General features: G+C 37.9%; 2 protein-coding genes across 7 annotated transcripts in view; both read left to right on the forward strand.

Annotated features, from left to right (window-relative positions):
- LOC127640412 (homeodomain-interacting protein kinase 3-like) overlaps nucleotides 1-17,689 on the forward strand; it is a 54,218-nt gene extending 36,529 nt beyond the window's left edge. The window contains exons 7-16 of one of the 2 annotated variants that reach the window (XM_052122953.1): nucleotides 1,333-1,483; nucleotides 1,574-1,697; nucleotides 1,987-2,108; nucleotides 2,321-2,439; nucleotides 2,548-2,706; nucleotides 4,068-4,361; nucleotides 6,443-6,589; nucleotides 7,646-7,905; nucleotides 11,361-11,491; nucleotides 12,463-17,689. In XM_052122953.1, the coding sequence (XP_051978913.1) occupies nucleotides 1,333-1,483; nucleotides 1,574-1,697; nucleotides 1,987-2,108; nucleotides 2,321-2,439; nucleotides 2,548-2,706; nucleotides 4,068-4,361; nucleotides 6,443-6,589; nucleotides 7,646-7,905; nucleotides 11,361-11,491; nucleotides 12,463-12,891 (1,936 nt within the window). In that variant the 3' untranslated portion in view covers nucleotides 12,892-17,689. Of the gene's footprint in view, nucleotides 1-1,332; nucleotides 1,484-1,573; nucleotides 1,698-1,986; nucleotides 2,109-2,320; nucleotides 2,440-2,547; nucleotides 2,707-4,067; nucleotides 4,362-6,442; nucleotides 6,590-7,642; nucleotides 7,906-11,360; nucleotides 11,492-12,462 lie in introns of both variants that reach the window. The other variant, XM_052122952.1, reaches the window with a different exon arrangement.
- Nucleotides 17,690-18,464: 775 nt separating this feature from the next.
- LOC127640411 (UPF0606 protein KIAA1549L-like) overlaps nucleotides 18,465-23,469 on the forward strand; it is a 69,726-nt gene continuing 64,721 nt past the window's right edge. For 2 of the 5 annotated variants that reach the window (XM_052122945.1, XM_052122949.1), the window contains exon 1: nucleotides 18,467-19,536. In XM_052122945.1, the coding sequence (XP_051978905.1) occupies nucleotides 19,317-19,536 (220 nt within the window). In that variant the 5' untranslated portion in view covers nucleotides 18,467-19,316. Of the gene's footprint in view, nucleotides 19,537-23,469 lie in introns of all 5 variants that reach the window. The other 3 variants (XM_052122950.1, XM_052122946.1, XM_052122948.1) reach the window with 3 other exon arrangements.

Below are 23,469 nucleotides of genomic sequence, written 5' to 3' on the forward strand. Positions count from 1 at the left end.
AAATGCTCCAAAATATTTACATATCTGTCTGCATTAATGGTGCCCTCCCAGATGTGCGAGTTACCAGTTATGGGCACTGACACACCCCTGACCCCTACAGACACTGGCTTTTTGAACTGATGTTGATAGCAGCTTGGATTGTGCTGTATGTTTTTCAAAAACTATTTGAAATGTGGACTCATGAGACCAAAAACATGGTTCCACTGTTCTACTTTCCACCTAAGATGAGACCGAGTCCAGAGAAGTTGGCAGTGCTTCTGGACAGAGTTGATGTAGGGCTTCTGCTTTGCATAGTAAAGTCTTGCATCTGTGGATGCAGCAGCGAATGGTGTTGCCTAACAATGGTTAACTAATGTAATCCCAAACCCATGTTCATGATATCCATTACAGATGAATGATGTTTTTAAGACAGTGATGTCTGAGTGATCAGAGATCACACGCTCTCAGAAGTGGTTTTCGTCTTGCCCTTTACACATAGAGATTTGACCAGATTCCTTAAATCTTTTAAATATATTGTGCAATGTAGAGGTTGAAATGCCCAAAATCCTTCCAATTTGTCTTTGGGGAACATTGTTCTCAAAGTGCTGGATTATTTGCTGAGACATCTGTTGGTAAATTGAATAGTCTCGAATGATTCTTGCTCTTGAAGTTCTAGGCTGTTTTTGAAGGTTCATTATATACAATGACACAATTGCCTCACCTTTTTAACATCTCCCGTTTCCCATTGCCTTGTTATTTTAATTTGTCAAATTGTTATTAGTCTTAAATTGCCCCTGTCTCGACCTTTTTGGGGCGTGTTGCAATCATCAGATTTGAAATTACTGTACATTCAAATAATTCACAGGGTAAAACATAATATAATGTGTAGTTGTTGTGTTTTCAATATAGCAAATGGTGAATATAATTGACAAGTCATTACTTTTTAATTTTATTAGCATTATTCATATTGTCCCAACTTTTTTGGAATTGGGTTTGTACAACATCATAAAACGGCATCAGAGAACTATCATAAAGTGCAAGGGGTTATGATCAATATTACAATATTATGGTCAATATTCAAAAAGACATCAATAGGACTATGCCATTCAGGCACATGCTATTTGCATCATATTATGATACTGGATTCTTATCCTAAACTTGCATACTATATAAGATAAATAGTTGGGAAATTGCGATTTTGCCTTTGTGTTCTGCATGGACTTCCTTACACAGAGGCATTGTAGTTTATATGAATTTGCATGTAAGCTAACCTTCCTAAACAGTAGTACTATGTTGTTTGCCCTCTGCGTATGTGGGGCCATTTTTAAGGAACTTGTTGTATGTCTCTTGTAGCGTCCAGTCTTGTTTCCACATCATGGATTTTTGTCACTCAAGAACCAGCATTTATGATACTCTCAACCGCAACAAAGCACCCCCTCTCACACTTTCCAGTGCTCCAAATATCACTGTCGCCTTCAACAAAATCCATTCTGTCCACTCTCAGGTAAAACATTATGACTCTTGAGTTAATGTTAAGTGTATGTACGATGAACACAGACCATGAGACTGATCTGCTTACCCCCCCATTTTTAAGACTCTGCCTCCGTCGGCTCCACCTGTGGTCCATCCTGGCTTACCAATCCAAACAGGAAGTGCCCAGTTTGGTTGTAACGACTCGTTTCAGCAGGCACTCATTCTCTGTCCTCCTGCCCTTCAAGGTACATTGGAAGTTTTAAAAAGTTATTTTGCATTTTGCACATAAAGGAGAAAATCTGTGTAAATGTTTACTGTGTAGGCAGATAACCAGAATCAGAATTAGCTTTATTGCCAAGTATGCTTACACATACAAGGAATTTGTCTTGGTGAAGAAGCTTCCAGTGCACAAACAATAGAGCAACAAGACAGATAATAATAAAAGCCAATGCCAACAATTTGAACTGAGCGTGAACACAGATGTTGGATTTCATAAATATTACATGGGACTGATTTAGTTGCTTGACTTTACAGGAATTCCCTCAAACCCAAGTCAGCCAGCAGGCTATTCAGTTAGAATTGAGAATTCTCTTCCTCTGGTGACCCAAGCCCCAGCAATCCAGCCCTTACCCATGAGACCAGGAATTATAGCACAAGTAAGAGCTCATTTCATGAGATGAGGGTAAACTTGTTTTGTACATTGTAAATCAAACCCATATGCGCCTCGTACAAAAAACACGTTAAACTGCCAACACGTTAGCCTGGGACTGCCCATGTGTCATCCGTGTTAACATATCAGTATTGTAAAATTGAATTCAGTGAAGCCAGTTTCGTATCAAGCTTTAACATTCCTTTTTTGACCTTTCAGCAGCCATGGTCCAACAGAACTCCACAGATCTTGATGCCAGCTTGGCAGCAGGTCCCACCACCTGCTACGAGCTTGGCATCCGACACAGTCGTTGGACCACAGAGGCGAGGAGACTGGGGGTAAGAAGATCAAAAAGGACCCACGTCTGAATATCATGTACTATTGCATTATGCTGATACAACCCCTGGAACATGTTCAAAACCTAATGTCTTTTGTTTCTGATGAAGGAGAGTGCGGCCACACAGTAGCCATTACAATTCGGTGATGCCCCAACCTTTTGTTCCCAACCAAATGGCTGTGTCAGCTCATCAGCCAATAAACATTGGCATCGCTCATGTGGTCTGGCCTCAGCCTGCAACTAACAAGAGGAACAAGGCTCAGAACAGGTGGGCAACTGGCCAAATCATTGGTTGTTTCTTAAACCCTAGTGAGGTGCCTAACTAGACATTGATTTAAATATTTAAAATGTGCCTATGATGGCCAAGAAATGCGGTCTCGTTAGGCAGTTTGGCCATCAAAATATAAAGTCAAATTTACCCTATTTACTTTCTTAATGCATGTTTCTGGTCTGGTAAAATAGGTTGCAAAAATTGACTAAGTTGTATTTTGGCTTATGTAGTTTAAAAATCTAGGTAATAGCTAGTCATGGCTGTTTTTGAAACACTGCTTCATAAAGCTTTGAAAACTTTAAGAATAATTTGTTTCGAACCAATGTTTCGGAGCGTGTATCAAACTGGCCAAGTCACGTAATTTAAGCAAACGAGGCTTCATTACATCATACTGTTTCGTTTAGTTTCAAAACCTTTCTAAATGTTTAGCGGTTACACTAGGGGATGTTGATCCTACAGTAAAACACTTAATCAGTGTTAAATGTAGGCTGTAACTGATCTCGAGTCAGTTCAACAATAACTTAGGTGGATAACATTAGATGGATTCAAAGGAGTCGCTGATTTTAATGTTAATTTAGTTTTTATTTACCTGTCGATCAATTTGATTTGTGTTTTCAAAAGAAAGAAAATCAAAATGTAGTGTTTGTGAGAAAATTTAAGAGAGACATTTTGTGTCATTTAAAGAAATGTTTGTTTTACAAAAGGTGAATCTGGAATTTCAACTACTGTACATGATAATGTGCCTTCACTTCTTTTTTATATAGTACATCCAATATTCTAAAGCTAGAATTGATGTGTAGAGTAGTGGTTAACATATTCATCATATTATTTGAAGTGATATACTGACCGAGTGAAACTTATTATAATAATGTACCTTTTTAAAATGTTTATTGTTCAATCTGTCATAAATCATAAATATTTTGGGAGAGAGGGTTGTTTTAGAATAAAAAATATATATTGTTTGGTATTTAAAATAATTTTATTTGACCTTGATCATAAAAAGGCCAACTTATATAAGAAGGTCTACATATTCTGCATATATTGAGATCTGTTTTTCAAGGATATTAAATATTCCAGGATGGAAAAATAAATGACAAATACAGCAGGGCAGTAAATTAAATTCAATGCATTTTCATTGTAGCTGCTTTTGACTCAAGTCTTCTTATTGCATATACACGCCTGTGACCAGATGATGTCCTCAACGTTCGAGCTCTTCAAAACAGTGAATCATTTTCCGAAGCAATTGTTCAAATGGCTTGAAGTTTTGGAAAGCTTTGTTTCTACCATCGCTTTTAATAACAGCGTAAAAATATCTTAAGCAAGTGAAGTTGATTGTGGTTGTGTGTTTTGCTTCATAGGAGTATGAATGTCTCACACTTTATGGACACACCGCCCTCAGTGTGTCCATCATTAAAGATTACGGACAGGTTGGTGAGTACAGAGCCAGAGCGGAGCTCTCCTGAGAGAGAGCTGCAGTCCCAGGTGAAGCAGGAACCAGAGCAGGTGGAGGAGGGTTGCTGTAAGGCAGGAGGGGCCAATCAACAGCGAGAGTCCATCATTATTAGAGAGTCACCCAGTCCAGCGGTCAGTGTCATTAGCATTAGCAGTGGCACAGATGAGGAGGAACAAGTACCGAGATGCTCCCTTAACAAGTGAGTTGAATATGCTGTATGCACACACCTTTTAAACATTTATTAGGTTCAAGCTGACTTTTTCTGAACTGGAGGATTATAAATAGAGCAAGTCATGGAAAAGTGGAATTTATTTTATAAATATTTTGATGTGCTATGTAAACCTACTCAGATACCCATATCTTATACGGAAACATCTGTAAAAATGGGTCAGTCAGAAATTGACGTGGGATGGACGTCACAACCATGAGCATATTAACATCGAACATGTTACATTGCCTTTTCCTTGTTAAGAAAGCTGGCAAGGGCTGTGTTGTAGCGTATATCATGGTTTCAATGAAAGTTAGCTAACTGGTTAGTTTGGCGGTGTTGTGTTATGCTATTAACTTAGCTGTTCTGTGTTTACAATATGGCGTCGGCAGGTTGCATTTTAGATTGCCCCGGAAGAGTCTCTTTAAGACTTCCTGTGAACTTTCACCAATGGCACCACAACACCAATTTGATTGGTGATCTGGATCAACACTAATGAAAACGGTTTCATCGATGCCAATGTACGTCAGCGCGTTCCACAGTGCACAAACAAACAGTAATCAGTCAAAGTGCCCAGATTCTCGCACCAGTATATGTAGCGAATTTGGTATGATAATTGTTCACTGCACAGGTTAACGTTTTGTGTACATTACCATTATTTGTAATAGAAACCATATGTGTGAGCTAGGAATGTCTTATTTCCACATCACTATATAAGGAAATTTATAATGGAATCAGTCGCGTTTGACAACGGTTATAATTTAGATAAATTACAAATAGCTAGGTTTTTTTGTCTGAATAAATTCTCCACCATAAAAATCGTAATGCAACGTCTCGTTGCATCAGCTCATAATTTCTACTGTAGGGAATTAGCTTTAATAAGAGAATTAGGATTAATTCTCTTATTGGAGTAATATTATTCTCATGGCTTATTGACAATAATATTACACATATAGGTATAGCTTTGAAGTGAAATCTTTTAGAAACAGGGATGAGATTAATTATCAAAATATACCACAGTCAATTTGATGGGAAACATGGCAGAACTAATTGTACATTATATGGAAGTTCTGTCATAAGGCATGTATAAAACAGTATACAGTACAAAAACACTTTACAAGACATGAAAAAAGTCTGTTCTGGGCTTTGAGTCAATTACTTATGGGGGAAAGATTGCTCTGGAATGCAGTTACTAACTTCCCCCGTTTGGAATGTCACTGGGGGTACACTCTTTGTTGGTCCAGTGGCAGCAAAGACAGTGTAAAGGCTTGATAATGATCAGTGGGGGAGCAGATATAATGGAGTCGGCTTGGGCCTACTTGGACCTTTGCTTGTTACAGTCTTGAGACATCTGTTGGCTTGTTCATTAAAGAATGAATAATTGTGTGTCTGATTGGTCAAGATGCTACATTGTTCTTTCCACATACTAAAATATTAGTCTATCATAACAGAGGTCACTTACATGAAGTCTTAAAGGTGCAGTAATAAAACAGACTTTTTAGTTCTAAAGGCTCAGGTATACTTCGTTTTTGCATGTTCCGGATCGCCTCATGCCTGGTAGACCGAGTTGCCTTTGTGAGTATATTTGTGAGCGTTTGGCGAATGCCCACTACTACTACTTTGTGATACTCTTTTAGGAGAGTCAATGGCCGGCACATATACCAACGATGCGCACAGACGATGACCGCGTGCGCGAGTTGAGAAAATCTGGCCGGCTTTGGGTCAGGCCACGTGGACTGGATTATGATGAAATTTACGTTACGCATACTGTGCGTAGAGCATTCAACAACACTGATGCTTCAAGTACACTTTGACCTTACGGGTCAGAAATCATTTAAAATGTTCCTGCAAAACTAAATTGGTGACTGCTTTGGGTGCAAGAAACCTTAACATTTATAACATTATATTTAAACAATATGTTGAAATCAGGGTAAAAATAAAATGCAACAATTTTAAACTAGGTCCCTTTAAATTCTATCAAAAGCTGGAATTTCCAAACAATTTTCTATTTTGCTTGCATATATATTGCTCTGTAAGCTAAATTTGAGCATCATGTGTTGTGTGTTTGACAGGTGTAAGGGCAGTCCTGAGTGTGAGACATGCACAGGTTCTCTGAACATGGAGCGAGTGTGTTCTCTCAGCAGTCCTGACAGCAGTCTGAGCACCAGCTCCTCTGCCTCGGCACAATCCAGCCCGTCACCATGCAAAAGACCCAGCAGGTACTATTTTTCATATAGTGTTGTCATTGTACCAAAATGTAATTATTCGGTACCAATACTAGTGAAATTTCATGGTTCTCAATACCAATTTCGATACCACAGCAAAAATGTGCTATTTAACTTTTCTTACAAGCTGCCAAACTTTTATTCAACAGCTGTCTTGATTTTGATATTTTGATTAATTTTTATTATTATTATTACAGTGAATATTACATTTTACTATACAGTTGTAATATATTTTTATTAAATTTCTTCGATTTCAGGCATCTAGATTTTATTTTGAATCGTGCTTTTATAATGACGTGTGTATTTTGCCGGAAGCTTCACTTTTCCGGATCAACAGTTTGCATCACAGCCCAGTGTGATCATTGAAGACTTAAGTCACGTCTGAAATCTCATCTCTTTACACTGTCCTTTGAGTTTGACAAATTAAATGTAGGACACAGTTTTGGAGTGCTTGTATTTTAGACCACTGGCATTAAAGTGCAAATAATATGATTTTAATTATATAAATATATATTTTGCTGGTACTGCGTGGTTCACAATAGATAAGTGCTCTTCTCTGTCATCACATACAACGTGAATGATTCTCAATGTCTGTGGAGTTTTTAGTGGATGAGCGGTAAGATTTAAAGTATGTAGCTTGTCCATATTAAAATTGCAGCCTTAAGCAGTTTAATAAATCACACTTAGACATGTCATGATTTTAATTTGATTGATTGTCCATTTCATTGTACAAGGAGTAACAGAGCACACTTTCAAAATAAGCCTGTGAACATTTTAAAGCTGTCGCGTGTCAGTCATACTGCACGCTGGTACAAGATAGAGTCGATGCTCTGTACTACCGGTAATGCAGAAACACTGGTATCGTTACATCTTTTTTATTTTATTATCGACTTGGTACTGAAGTACCGGTACATTTGAAAACACTAATTTCATATTAAAACTAGTCTGTTTAACATGGTCTGTTTTTGTGTCCACTGTGAGGTTGAGCTATTGTACAGTATTTTGATGTAGGAGCTGATTATAATAGCTTTTTTCCTAATGTAACAGCAGTATATCAGAAGATGATGGCCATGAAAGTGGGTGTGAAACGGTAGATGGGTCCCCCCCTTCAGACTCCTCCCTAGGGCTGCACGACAGCCCCTTCCCTGACAGACGCTTCCTGACCAATCAGAACCAGAAACCACAGGCCAGGCGCGGACACCCCAATACAGGGCTGAACAAACCTGCAGTGAGGACTGTTGTTGTGCCACCCATGAGAGTGATGAACAATAATCACCATCCCATCAATGAGCAACACACAGTTGGCACAGGTATGAGCTCACCACAGACTGAAGAATAAGTCTAGTTTTACAGTGGTGGCCAAAAATATTGGCACGCTTGGTAAATATGAGCAAAGAAGGCTGTGCAAAAAATCTGCATTGTTTATCCTTTTGATCTTTCATTCAAAAAAACAGTCACAAAAATCTAATCTTTAATTGAAGTAAAACAATTGAAACGGGAAATATCTCATTATTAAATATTTTTCTCCAAAACGCAATGCATTGGCCATAATTATCGGCACCCTTTTATTCAATACTTTTGCAACCTCCCTTTGCCAAAATAACAGTTCGGAGACTTCTCTTATAATGCCTAATGAATATTGGAGAACACCTGGCAAGGGATCTGAGATCATTCCTCCATACAAAATCTCTTCAGATCCTTCAAATTCAGACGCTGTGTTGGTGGACTTTCCTCCTCAGTTCACCCACAAATGTTCAATGGGGTTCAGGTCAGTGGTCTGGGATGGCTATGGCAGAACCTTGATTTTGTGGTCCGTGAACCATGATCGTTTTGGATCATTGTCCTGCTTGAAGATCCAACCAGGGTGCATTTTAAGCATTTTTATCTTTTGGTGTTTGTTATAGTCCCTTCTGCCATGTATCCGAACAAGATATCCAGGACCTCTAGCTGGAAACGGCAACACAACATTAAAGATCCTTAATTGTGGGCATTGGGTGATACTTCATCTATGTGTTTGCGTCAAACCCATTTCTGATGTTTGCTGCCAAAAAGCTAATTTTTTGTTTCATCTGACCATAGAACCCGGTTGCATTTTATGTTCCAGTAGTGTCTAGCAAACTGAAGATGCTTGAATTTGTTTTTGGATGAGAGCAGAAGCTTTTTTTTCTTTAAAGCCTCCCAAACAACTTGTGGTGATATAGGTGATGTGAACAAATTTCTGCAATTCTCCAGCTGTGATCATTGGAGATTCTTTGGCCACTTGAACCATCCTCCTCACTGTGCATGGAGACAATATAGACACGCCCATTTCCAGGCCGAATCTTATGATCTCCAGTTGATTGAAAATTGTAAATTTTGCTTTGATGGTGGAAATCTTATAGCCACTTCCCATTTTGTGAAGCTCAACATCCTTTTGCCACACATTAGAACATTACTCTTTAGTCTAATGATCTGGCCTGTGTGTTACCTCATATACCCCTGTGCCATTTGTCAATGTAAAATATGAATGGGAATATACTTCAGATATATTTTACTCATAAGAATTTCTAGGGGTGCCAATAATTGTGGCCAATGTGTTTTGGAGAAAAATATTTATTTAAGAATGAGATATTTCTAAAGTTTTGTTTCTCTCCAGTGCATAACTTACATTTAACTGATATGTTCTGTTTTATCATGTATACATGTTATGAATTCTAAATCAGGTGTGTATTTCCACATATTTTGCAAAACTATTCGTTTTTACCACATGCAAGTATCTGACTTCACCGAGCTAGCAAACGTGCATCCGCATCAAAGCGCAATAATTATGATTAAACTCATGCAACATTCCTCGTGTTCAGTTTCAATGTAATCAATTTTGCAGCTTTTATTTATATCACATTGATGCCACCATGGTCAAGGTGTGCCAGTTTTAAAGTGTATTGCATAATTTCTCATGTAAGCGCATGATATGCACCAGGATGAGACTTTTCATTGTGATATTGAATATATATATATATATATATATATATATATATATATATATATATATATATATAAAACGCATTATATATTATATAATGTGTAATAGTGCTAAGGGTCCTGACATTTGATAGTCCTGATAATGCCACTGTAATGTCTGATTTCACCAGTAAATTTATACTATGGCAAACAATATTTTACTGGATAAGCATACACATATTTTTGAAGAAAAAAAAAAAAAAGTTTAGAAACTTGTAACCAATGACAATACTTTTTTAAAACCTTCAAGTTTTATGAGAGTCTTGAATTCAACCAAATCCTTATGGCCTTTTATAATTTCAGTTTTTTACAAAATCATATTTTATTAAAATATAGAAAAATCTGTTTTTATCAGATTAATCATTTAGTCAAAGAAATAATCATTCATCGATTATCAAAATAATTGTTAGTTGCAGCCATAATGACATGTCATGAAAGTAACCACGTTTACCAGCTTTACATGGTCATGACAGTAGTTAAAAGATTGCATAAAACTTTGCACAGACATGGTTAGTGTTTTTTTCCACACTCATCTCATGTTTAAAAATCTTGTGCCTGTAACGTTCATTCCAGTGCAGTCGCTTGCCCTGTTTTTTCATACATTTTTTTGTGAACTGGGGGACAAGTAAAAAAAAATCCTGTGCTAATCATAACAGAAGGTCCTTAACTATCCATCAACTCAAAACATTCCTTTGTCTTTCATTCATTGACAATAAATGTAGCGTTTTCGTGTAGCATTATTTTATCTCATTTAAATGAATAGATTTTATTTAACTGGGTTTGTTTTTGTTAATGCGTCAAACAAACATGCTTTTTCCCCACAGCTTTTTTGACACATTTTTGTATTCAAATAGAATTTTTTGAAATGCTTGTTCATGTGGTGTACTGACTAGTTTTTCTAAAAGGACATAGTATTCTCTGAAATGGTTCAGATACAGAATAGTAGCAATATCTTTTTTACATCTCAAATTGGGACATTAATACACAACAACCAACTTTTTTTAGTGTGTGGTCTCAGCCAATGTCTACTTTACAGGTCATAGGAGAGAAACAGGAAGTTGTCACAGAGGCTATCGCAGGTGATTATGGGTATAACGTGCACTGCAACCCTGTGTCTTGTGCGCGACATCCCAGTGTTGAGTGAGACCCCCACTTTTCCTTTCGTCCTCCTTTCCCGTACCTGATCTCCTCATTCCAGTCTTCATTTTACTTTGCGTGTTTAGTGCCCAATTATAATTTTTTTCGGGAAAATATTTTCCTGGCCTCCCCTTGGTACCAAAGCATATCTGTCCTGTTTCCTACATGGAACCAATGCTTTGTCTTCAACGCATGCTATTAACGAAATATTGCTGGATGTGTAAACTCTTTGATTGACTTCTCATGGCACTTTACCCAGGCAATTTAGTTGTTTGCGGTGTCCATGGAAATTTTACGAGAGTTTATATTTTTCGATACATTGCTACTTAAGTTTTTTAATTACTTTGCCAGGAATAAGTTGGTAGGTAGAACTTTTTTTATTTTGTTATTCAACCTTGCAATTCATACTTGTAAGTTTTGAAGTTCAAATTATTTAGTTTTTAGTGGAATGCCAGTGAACAAATCCGATCTATCACACTTTTGTTACAAGCTGCAGTTCTTGTGCCAAACTGCAAATATTTCAATATTTTGATCTTACTTTCTCCAGACCATTTTTCATTTGTATTTTGATCACTTATTTTTTGCGGTGTCTGTTTCCCCACTTTCTCTTTTTCTTACACATATACAGTCTTCGAATCCTTCTGCCAGTCCAGAGGTCGCTGCGGCCCAGGACGACTGAGCCATCATTCCACGCCCACGCTGCCCCGCCAGCAGAAAATGAGCTCTTTATTCCAGCCACAGCAGCCAGGCTTTGGCCAGGTCTGTCTTTATTGAACTCATTTTCAATAATACTATGTTAAATGATAACTATTATAAAAATTTTCTCTAGCTTCAAGGTACCTTACAAATAAAATAGTCTGTTTCTGATATATAGTATTTTATTTTGCCTGTACTCAATGCATCAGAGTGCTGACACATAATGAAACTGTAGGCTGATTCTATTTGAAAAGTTTATGTAATTAGCCTATTTCCAAAATAATGCCCAATAACCGCACATATTTTAATGAAGTAAATACCGGTGCTTGCATGACAGCTAAAGAATAGTATTAGTTTTTGGTGGGCTTAGATTTTAAGCTTTTGTTCTACATAGGGCTGCACGATTTGGACAAAAATATTGCGATTATTTTGAAAAATATTGCAATTGCAATTTGAGCTGCGATATGATAAAAAAAAAAAGAATTTGTACATGTTTCCTTTTTACCAAATTTTATAATGTTTTGCCTATGTTCTACTGGGGCAACTGAGATTCGTCCACTGCCACCCAGATTGAGGCGAGTCACTATGCCACCACAAGGACTTTTGCGAATTGGGTATTCCAAATTGGGGAGAAAAGGGGGGAAAAAAATCACAAAAAAGAAATTATACAAAGTCGCCAAGACACCATTCAATACGCTAATTGATTTAAGGAAGAAAACCAGTCGCTGTTCATTCTGCAAATATTACAATGGCGTCATTGCTGTTAGTTATATTTTGAGTGCAAAACATTCTATCAATCTAAGTGAATAGGAGATATTCAAATCTTAAATTACTTAAACTCATAATAAAAGAGCAGCCTTGAGGGTGAAATTACATACAAAGTTTGAATGCAGCCTATATGTCAAGCATTTTGAGCTGAATTTATTGCAGAATTGTAATACATTGGGTTAGCGTTTTAGAAAGCCCTTTCATTGAAACTGACATTAATTTGACTTCTTTTTTGTGTGTGTGTACGTTTTGTTCGTCCCACTCAGATCCAGCATTACGGCTCCTGCCACAAGGAGTGGAACGGCAACTACCGGCAGCCGCGCCGGCCGCATGCCTTCATCCCGCCAATGGTGCACGGCCCCGCCTTCCCGCTTCCCCACGGCAGCCCCACACACTCGGCCGCCAACCCGCCACCTCCCGCCCTCCTCTCCTATCCACCTTCCGTGCCCGTGGCCCACCTCTTGCCTTCGCCGTGCCCACCACCGGCCCAACGGCCCGTCTTGCAGCCTGCCTACAGTCTGGTGCACCACCAGGGCATCAGCGTAGGTATCAACCACAGGCTGCTCCCCTCCCCCACCCTGCTCCCGCAGGGCCAGTTCAAAGCCCTCTTTCCCCCGCACTCCTATGTGGCATCGCCCGCCTACGCAGGCTTCCCCCTCAGCCCCAGCAAACTCAGCCAGTACCCCTACATCTGAGCTGGAGCCTGCGGCAACGCTGCTGAAACAGCACTTAAACGCAAGCCGCAAACTTTCAAGCCCCCATAGGGTTTCCTTTTCTTTTTCTTATGAAGTTTGACAGCAGTGATGATAATGCAATTGAAATCGAGCTTTATAGATATCATGATGATTAAAATGAAAGGATGAATGAGTGAGTGAGTGAATGAGTGGATTAAAAATAAAAGCAAATTTTTTAATGTGTTTTTGCACATTTGATACAAAGTAAAACCCTAGTCATTAGATCTCCTGTACCGAGAGAAACTCAGCAGATCTTAACCCCACCCCCCTTCCCCTATGCTATTTTTTGATATCGCTTTTTGAAGTGCGTATTAGACACAGTGACTCTTGTTAAGCCATCGCTGTCTACAGTGGTAAAGCCACATGTGTGTGTGAAAGGGAGAGAGAGAGAGAGAAAGTGAAAGTATCCCCCTTGTGGCGACCCGGTCATACCTGTCCATATTTTCATTGTAACCCGTACTCTTCAGTGTTACATCTGTTAAACCGGTGTTGAAAAAGTCACGCTGCATGTTTCTGCATGGGCAAACTTCAATGAGGGAAGGGCTGAAAACTGTTGCTCTTCTCCCTCTGTGTATGTGTTGTACAACTTGCTGCATTGAATCCTTGGTTCAACAAACAGTGCCTTAAAATCCATGTTGTTGCAAGGTTACCCCAATCCCACTTGCAGTCATGTGTGTACTGGACTGCAGCACTTGAAACTTTAAATCGTTCTTTGTGATTTTTACATTAGGGCTGTTTCATAGATTGATTTGTGCTTGGTGCATTAGTTGGCTTGCATAGTCTCTACGTTAGTATTGTAAAAGAATGATCACATCACCGTAACTTTATTTATCTCTTTGGGTTGTGACATAGGAATTCTTTTTGGAGAGGGGCTTAGGCGTAAGACGATTCAAAGATGTTGAACCAAACCTGCTCGGTCTAAACAAGGACTTAGCCCCAAAGGGTTTTCATGTTTTAAAATCTCACTTAAAATAAATTGACACTTGATTGGCTATTAACATTTTCTCTGTCTTCAGTTCTGTCTTTGTGATTTTACGTCCGTTGAGTGCATGTTTCCATGTAAGATATGGCTCATGAAATGTTCTTTCTACAGGTTTGAACTTTTGTACAGATAACGGAGCGAAATATTGCAATGGATAGTCGGTTTTCGTTCAATGCCCTAGTTGATTTGGTCATTATGATATTCAGAATCAGAAAAGTCCTTTACATGTGTTATTTACAGGTGGATGTTTTTGGGATGCCCTGAGCATGTGTTTGAGAGGTAGCAGATTTAGACTTGTTACGGATAACTCGCTTCGCTGTAGCAGAGGCGTATTCAAATGAACTATGTACAGAAAAAGTACTTTCATATTTGATATTCTGTTTCTACTCTAATAGTATTTACACTGTTTAATGAAACTGCAATACAATCCATAGATTTGGGGTGTACTCTGTTTTTATTTTATTTTCATCAATTCTACATTTATTTTAGAGTTAGAAGTGTTATTGGTGTTGGAATTGTATCCTGTAGATAGCTCTGATGATGTTCTATGGTTTCATGTTTGCTTTGTGCAGAAATTTTAGTATTGAGTATCCAACTGTAAGTCTATCATTGCTGGAGTATTCAGTGCTTTATAAGATGAGAGTTGATCGTGTGCAATTTTCTTCATAGATGCATGTGACAAGATAAGATTTTTGTTTAGTATGCTCTCTTTTCTCACCATTTAATTAAGGCATTTTTTTTTTGTTGACGCTGGCTGTTTTTATTACATACATTCCGTCAGGGACAAATAGCTTTTTTTTCTGTGTGATTAGTTTTTATTTTATTTTTATCAATTTTTATTAGATATGATTTTTTCATTATGTGTGTTTTCCTTTGCTGTCATATAACTATGCTTTTGCTACACCAAAGACAGTAATTCATTTCTTAAGCAGAGTAACTACTGTTTTAGCGTAGACCTCAAACATATTGTATTTGAGGCCATATTTAACAAAAATCTGTAGAAATTTGAGGTTGATGTTTAGCTTTTTTTGGGCAAGTTATGACTTTGTTTCATTTATTATTGAATGTATCGTAGATAAGCTGCTATATACTGATTGCCACTTCATAATAGCTGTGAAATTAGACTATTAACTTTGTTCTTAGCCTTCTTATTTTATATATATATATAAATTATATATATATGTCTAATTACCTTGAAATAGAAGTGAGGATTTGTTTTTGGTTTTACCGTACTGACTGGCATCAGAAGCATTTTAATGCCTCTCTCTGTTTTGCTTTCTTTCTTTGAAGTGTCATTGTAACTACTGTATTGCAAGTAATGGAGATTTAGTTTTTTGTGTGTGTGTGGGGCTTGTGTTATTTTCCGTTTTGTTTGCATCAGTGTTTTTTATCTGTTGTTATCTTGGGGCTAATCTTTACGTATTAGATGCATATTGGTATAAATCAATCTTATTACATATATTTGCATTTTGTTAAAAGCATAGCTTGCAGGATAGATTTAATGTACTTTTTTAAGTATCAATATTAATTTTGTATTCTACGACCCTCTTATCTCATCAGTTCAGAATATTAATCTCAATAATGCTTTTAGCACTTGTTGATACTGTTTATAAGCTCGCCAACATTTTAGGTTTGGACAAAAATATTTTCCGTCATCTTGTTAACTTCAGTGCTCAGATTTGGTAATCAAGTTTTTTTTTTTTTGGGGGGTCTTCCACCTAATGATCAGTTACTCGTTTCATCAAAGATGTATCAGGTATATTACTGAGTTTGGAATGAAAAAAAAAATAAATGCACATGTTTTTGTTCTTTTGATTACCAATGAACTCCCATGTAAGGAGGACTGTTTCTTAGCTCAGAAAACTAGGAGTTATGCGACCTCCTGTTTTTGCTTAAACATCTTGCTGTGGGTGATTATTCCCTGTTCTTCAAAGTGAGCAACACTGCATTAGTGCCTTTGAATTGTGCTTAAGACCTTTATATTCATTTTACAAACACTGCCTGCCAGCCTCTTCCTCACTTTCATGTTCCCTCGGTCTGATTGAACGAGTGAACAGTGTGACTGAGGAATGAAAGCGTAATTGCAGTATTTCTCAAACATAACTGAAATGCTGTACAGCAAGTTGATTAAAAGTAGATCTTAATCCATGGTAGATGTCTTGATGGACCTCAATATAGTGTTGATTTAACATGATTACCAACATAACTTGTTAGTGATACACCAAGCAAGCAATGCAGTAATCACCTTTAAAGGTGTCGCTGGAAATGGATGTTTGTTTCTCTAAATTGTGATGAAAAATCCAGTCACTTGTTGGGTCTGGCTTGTGTGTTTGTTCTTGGAACACATCTGAATTAGTTAATTTTTAAGACCACCAACAACAACAAAAAAAAAAATACTATTATGAAGTGATATCAGGGATTATTATTATGCTGATTAAACATCCAAGACACAGTTTTCTTGTATTCGGGAAGCTTGACATAAATACACTGTGAATGTAAACGTCAACTCATGTTTCACCACCATGTTGAAACATTTGTAAAATAGAATAAATGAACCATGCCCTTTGTTTAACAGGACGTAACATTATCCAAGTGCATTGCTTTACTCCATTTATTTGGAGATGCAGTCCAAAATGTGTTTTGGTTCCACAAGTTGTCTTGCTTTATTGTTTCAGAACAGTGGATCTTTAATATATAGCATGTAGCACTAGAGATGAGTACTAAAATTTCTACTCGTGCACATAGACAATTGTATGAATTTAATGCATTAATTTGTTGCTAGTAGACATTTCAGAAATGTGACCTGCATTGTAAAAAGGTCTACCAACCTAAATAAGATTGAACCTTAGCCAAAGTGCTAAGGACAGCCGGCTGCATGAGGGATCTACACACAAAGCTAAAGATTTAGAAGAAATTTCTCCCAAACCAAACAATTTTAGGTTGTGCTTTGATTGTTTTGTTTTCTTTGATTTCACACATTGTTTTTCTTTTAGAGGTTCTTGTACAGTTCATTCAGGGTCCTTGTATTAGTCATATGTGCTACTGTGTAACACTTGCCGTAAGATTTGGGTTGGATTGCTCTATTTTTAACTCTTCTGCAGATAATATTTGAGTAAAAGTTCAATCTTACTGCAAGTTATTTAATAATATTTAGACTTAAGAGCAAGCAGACTTGATTTACTAAATCGAAACTGTTACCGTTTTCTTATTTGTAGATTTTTGTGGCTTTTTGATTTCTGTTTGCTTTTGTTTTCTATGCTACATTAGTTTGCTATGTTGCCACTGCACTGTGCAATATTCACTATATAAGGACTGGGAAACTTATATATATATATATATATATATATATATGTATATGTAATGTCTCTTACAGTTTGCAGTCGTATTTCTCTAGTTCTCAGCGATTTATATGTGACCAAGCCTTATGTACTTTGTCACAAAAAGCGGGTTTTCCTGGTGACTATTGGTGAGTGTCAAATTAAAGAAATGGTGTATTGTCAAAATTCACTTTGAATTAAAATATATATATTGCTGCGGGCACACATTTGGTCTCAGTGCTTTATTTTGATATATTAAGGAAATCTTTTCAATGTATTTGACCACGTAAAGGGCATGGCATTTTCTATCTTGACTGGATATTGATTTATTTTATTTACACATAAAGGATATGGAGTATTCCAGCTTGACTGGTTTTTCATTTAATAAATCGAAGAAATGGCGCCATCTTGCGGATGGACTCAAAATGACACTGACGTCTCCTGGTCTTATGTAATAATCACTTACTACAGTCTAAGCATACAATAATATTTATTCTGCTAAAATCCATAATTTTGCGACGGAAAATCTGCTCATATATATATGTGTATATATATATATATATATATATATATATATATATATATATATATATATATATATATATATATATACACACACACACACACACACACACACACATATTTATTTATTAAACTGATATAAAGAGAACTAGTTTGGTTTGAACATTTGTAAGGAGCATTTCAACCATTTTGCATTAATAAAAAAAACTAAAAACATTACTCTGTGTTCCTTCTAGGACAAAAATGTCCATGTCCCAAAACTGCCATAATATTATATATTAATATTATTTTCAAATTTTAATTGGTTAACTTTTTTAACCAACATCAGTCCTGATCATAAATACCAAATATTAGGATTTTAACACTTTAAATGCCAGTTTGTTTATATAATGCCAGTTGTTTTTCACACAGTCTGACATCCATAACAGCACACCCCCAAAAATGTAGCTGCATAATTTATTCAACTGGCCTGCATTGCTCTATAATACAACAAACAGAAAATAAAAAAGCATGTTCATTTTGAGAAAGATGACGCCATCTGGTGGAAATATAAAAATTACAATTTTGTAGCCAGGGCTCCGGAATGAAAGCATAATATAAAATTAATGATTTTATGCTTTAATGGCACTGGGATACAATTTTGCAGTTTTAATGGGTTTCAATTGGGAAATTTTTGTCCCGAAGTTCCTGAGTGTAACTATTTTGTGTACACAGTGTATTGTAGATGTATTTCAGGAACTGAGATAGCAAAATCCCCTCAAAAATACACACCTTTTGCAAAATCTATGCTGTTGGTTGGCATTAGCACTGATCGAAAAAGACAAAGATGTCCAGAAGTTCGCACAAGGGTTAAACACAACATTGAATTATATGCATACAATTATACTTGATTACTGTTGGACCCTCCAGAAATCCAGGTCACTGAATCCAGTGAATGCAGAGATTTTCCATCTATTCCATAGCCTAATTTTATGAATGTGCTTGCATAGGGAATATATTTGCTGAAAGCTGCGTGAGGAATTTAAAACGGCAGTTTACAGAAGCTGTTAAAAGAGTCAACATCAGTATTGCAGAATAATAATGCAAGATGTTTCTGGACAGAAGCACATTTCCATTCATTTATACACCGATACCAGTCATCATCATCTAAACCCAGTAGAGGTCGTCTTCCTCGTTCTCATTATAACGCGCCTCATCACCAGTGTGCATGCATACCCGCGCTCGCGCACCGGATACGTGATATTTTCCAATCAAAAGGAGACGACTTTCCGTCGCAAAATTATTGATATAATTGGACGATTATAAGATAGCGTCGTTTGATATTCCAATACAGAATCTGCTGCTGGTAAAATGCGATAACCTGTTACAATAACGCTCGCGTGATTGATGTGGTGGTCGCTGCTGTTTGACGGTTTGCAGACGCATCGCCTTTTAAAGTTTCGATGCTGCCACGTCGGCTGACCTAAAACAGTGGAGAGAAGACCTCAGTCCAAGGAACTGGAAAGGATAGATCAAATGTCTTTTTCGGGACCTTTCGGCCTATTGCTGAATTTATATCTAGCCAGATGGCCCCAAGAAATGCGCGTAACGGTTTCTACATTTTGGGCTCCAGTAACGGGAATGGCAACGCTGGAACCCAAGCCATGTCGGAATGGATAGGCTTATCGTGGTCGCATAACGCTGGCCGAAAACGTGTTGACCTGGACGGAGTCAGAGTGTGGACCAAATGTCTGATATCTGTTGGAATTACGCTGCTCCTGGTACCGTCCATATTGGCCATAAATGGTGAGATATTGTGGGCATATTTTGTTGACAACCTGTTTGAGTGCTCGGGTTCCATTATGGAATCCACTTTGTCCTTTCAAAAACGTTCTTTTCATTTTAAAATGTGAATAATTTCGAATGAACTGCAATTGGCTTTGAAGATTCCTTTAACTTTAATTTGGCGGGTATTTAAACGCAATGCTGAATAGGTACAGCCTCTCTCATGAATACGTTCTTGGAAAACAATGACATAGAAAAAAATACAAACAATATGGTCTATTTTACTCTTTCATGCGTGTTTGTTGCCGTGAGATTTGGTATGTGTTTTGTGGCTAAGCGACACCATATTTGCGCTTAAAACGCACGAGAAAGACACACAAACACAACCTATTCAGACCAAAACAACAATGCAGGTAGCCCTACATCACTTGTATAAAGCACTTGTGTATAAACAGCATGTGACGTCTGAGGGCATGAAGTGCTGCAGTGCTGGGCGCTCTGTGTTCGGTCCTCAGCCATTTTTATCCATTTTCAGTTCTTGGCGATTTTGCGCCCTCGCGAACCAAGCGCATGATTGCAGAAGTATGGAGATATAACCGATCATAACCGAGATATGTCCACGAATATGCATTTAGGCTTTGGTGGAACCTGTGATTATAGTGTGTTGCTCGTATTGTTGTTGGTGTTGAAAGCAAGGACAAGCTACAGGAAGAGTAATTTGGACAGATAACCAAATTCCTTCTTCCTGCTGTGAGTTGTAGACATTGAAAACTCAGATGTGCAGGTATTATAGAGGTTTAAACACAAGCCTCTTAAAAAAATGCTAAACACACAGCCGTTCCCTCAATGTAAATATACTTTTTGGCTATTTCGGGGAACCATTATTTAACATTCCTGCCTGGAACTATTCCCAGAAGGTACAATAACTAATCATTGTTTGCTGAGCTATAGCAGAAACCAGAATAAAAACAAACAACATTCAAAAAGTGCAGTTCACACAAAACAATTACTTGATTACACATCTACTTTGATGAACATTTTTTTCAAAATCATTTTGATATTTTTTGCCATTTTGTGAAGGGAAAATAAAACCGAGATGTAAAATGTAGACCTCAAAATTGTGTGTGAATTTATTATGAAAAGTCACATTTTGTGCAGGTCATTTGCAGTGGCGGAGCCAGGGGTGGCCGTGGCCAAAATGGACCGAAGCCTGGCCTCCCCATTGGCCACCCCACCGCAATTTGCTGTTTTAGTAATTTTTTTTGTCATTTTTAGAGGTGAAATTATCTTTGTACAAATGTACAAACTTAACATGTGCGCACACCAAGGTCGCCAAACCTCTCCGTCCCGGGTGTCATTGTATCCACATACCCTCCACCCTACAGTCCGACGATATAAAAATGCTGCCCGAACATTTCTGTGCCACCACAGACTGATCGCTTGCCCCTGCCTGGCCACCATTTTGAAAAACTCCTGGCTCCGCCCCTGGTCATTTGGAATAACCCCAAGATAAAGCATTGACATTCTTTTTACCTTGAAGAAAGAAAAAGTTTTGTATTTAAAAGAAAATATTTTAATACTGTGATGAGGTGAAGGGCGCGGCGGGGCCGGGGCGTGACTACGCATGCCGAGCCCCTAATTGGGCTAATCTGCCAAGGAGAGGGATAAGTGCAGCGGAGAGAGAGAGAGAGCCACATGCAGCTGCCATGTGTGCGTTTCTGTTTTTGTGTCTTTTTGTTTAAGTTCCTATTGAAATATTACTTTGATTGTTCAGCCGGTTCCCGCCTCCTCCTTTCCCATGACGTGGAGACCTCGCCACTGCCATTCACCCAAATGAGCAGCCATGGCCATCCGCCGGGGGACGGAGGAGTTGCTGCCGGCTGCCTGGAGGAATGACGCGGAGGGTCTGAGGCAAATGCGGAAGGAGTGTGACGAGGAGGAGGGCGCGGCCGGGCTGTGACCCAGACCCCAATTGGGCTAATCAGCCGAGGAGAGGGATAAGTGCAGCGGGACACAGCAGTTCCAGAGAGAGAGAGAGAGAGAGAGAGCCACATTCAGCTGCCGTGTGTGTGGTCTTTAAGTTCTTATTAAAATATTACTTTTATTGTTCAGCCGGTTCCCCCCACCTCCTTTCCCATTTCAACCTTGTTACAAATACTTTTTACTTAATGGTTACACAAAATGACAAGTTAATATTTAAATTACTATTATCAGTATTTTAGAAAATGCTATAAATGTTTTTCAGAAATGTACGAAACCGAACTTGACACTAGAATTGCAATTCTTCAAACATGACGTGTGTTTTAAACTAGATTTCTAAAGAAGTTTTCTCATTTTGATCACCTCAGAGAATCTTATTTGCCAATGACTCTTTTATTATTCAGATTTTATATGATTTTCCACTCTTATTTCAATGACAGTAGCTCAGTTGGTTAGGTAAGTCCATGTGTAAAGCTAGGCTGCAGGTTCTTATAGTCCTGCCCTTTGACCTAAACAATTGCTGCTACATTCCTACATGATATTGATCTGTAGGCTGTTCTAGAGGTGCATCAATATGACACCGAACCTTTGGGATCTTCAGCCATGAAAAGGCCAGTAATAGAACAATGGCTCTTGCCCTAGGACCAGAAGAGCATTTAAACTAACTAATGCTTTAATTTGCACAAACAAGTCCAGCTTTGATTTTGTGAACTGTAAACCAACCCTAGACATAGTGTCCCTGTCAAAGCATTTCAAATGCTAATATCAAAAAGGCAGATTACATAAACACATCTTCTAAAGCTAGAATTATATCTGATTAGTTACATGTTGACATATAGACAAATGTGGTCTGGAACACAGGCTTAATACACAGAGGTAAGGAGCTTCTGCCTTCTCATTCATAAAACCACTATTGTCCTTTTTGGCTTTGAGCTGGGGCTATGGCGACTGGCCAGACACACTTGTGACTTGCTGAGCATGAGGCATCTCTCCTCAATTCCCCTACAGTGATGCTCCTGCTAGTCAATAGGAGCCTGCTGTGCTATGTTGCCATGGGAACTGATCTTTTATTTATTTTTTTATACCAGTTTGGAAAGCGTGAGTGTATTACTAGAATGACAGTGAGAAAATGCTCCGGTTGGTTTTTCAAAGGCCTTTTTGTGGCCTTGAACCCTCTGTGCCTGTATTCAGTAATTTGCCAAGCATAAGCGGGCTGGTTCATGCTTTATTTTATGCCACTTGTCAATAGAAAGGTTGTGTTCAACAGAGGACCAAAGCCAAGTTTTAGAAGAGTAAGCATAGTGTTTTCCTTCTGTAGTCTAATGTGCAATTATTGCAGAAACGGGTCTATCAATTGTCCTTAAAGATGATCAATGGAAAGATTTGTAGAATTAATTCAAATTTGTTTGGTAGAATTATTAGTATTTTGAAACGACTGTGAGTGTTCAGAGCAGTACACAATATGCATTGCTTTGTACACGGATTAGTTGGTGAATAGGCATAGCAGCATGTATAAAAGATCCTGCTCAACCTGCTCCGAGCGGGTTTCGAACTAGGGTCTCTGGCCTGGGAGGCGGATGTGCTAACAAGGAGGCTAAAGGCTACAGGCTCTAGTGTCAGTTGCTAGTGCACCTCTTGATGCCAGGGGACTGAGGTTTACATATACCATACAGCTATCATACCAGCTGGCTTCCGGTTCACATATGGGCGCACATTTGCACTTGATTAACGCTATTGAATTTTGCTTAAGGTTTTTATGTACAATGTTAAGTAAAATAACAAGATCCATAATATTGTTTGATAATATTAATGCTTTAAATCTTTGTAATAATGTTAATTAAGCTTATTTTGATATCTGATTGTGAATCTGAGCATGCTGTGATATTTAGTTGCTGGTTATTTTAATTTAATGTTTTCAGAAACCTTGCATATGTCCACTACTTATCAAGCAATCAATAAAAACCTCAATAACAC

This window comes from Xyrauchen texanus, chromosome 49, assembly GCF_025860055.1.
Source record: "Xyrauchen texanus isolate HMW12.3.18 chromosome 49, RBS_HiC_50CHRs, whole genome shotgun sequence".
In the NCBI taxonomy this organism is placed as follows: domain Eukaryota; kingdom Metazoa; phylum Chordata; class Actinopteri; order Cypriniformes; family Catostomidae; genus Xyrauchen; species Xyrauchen texanus.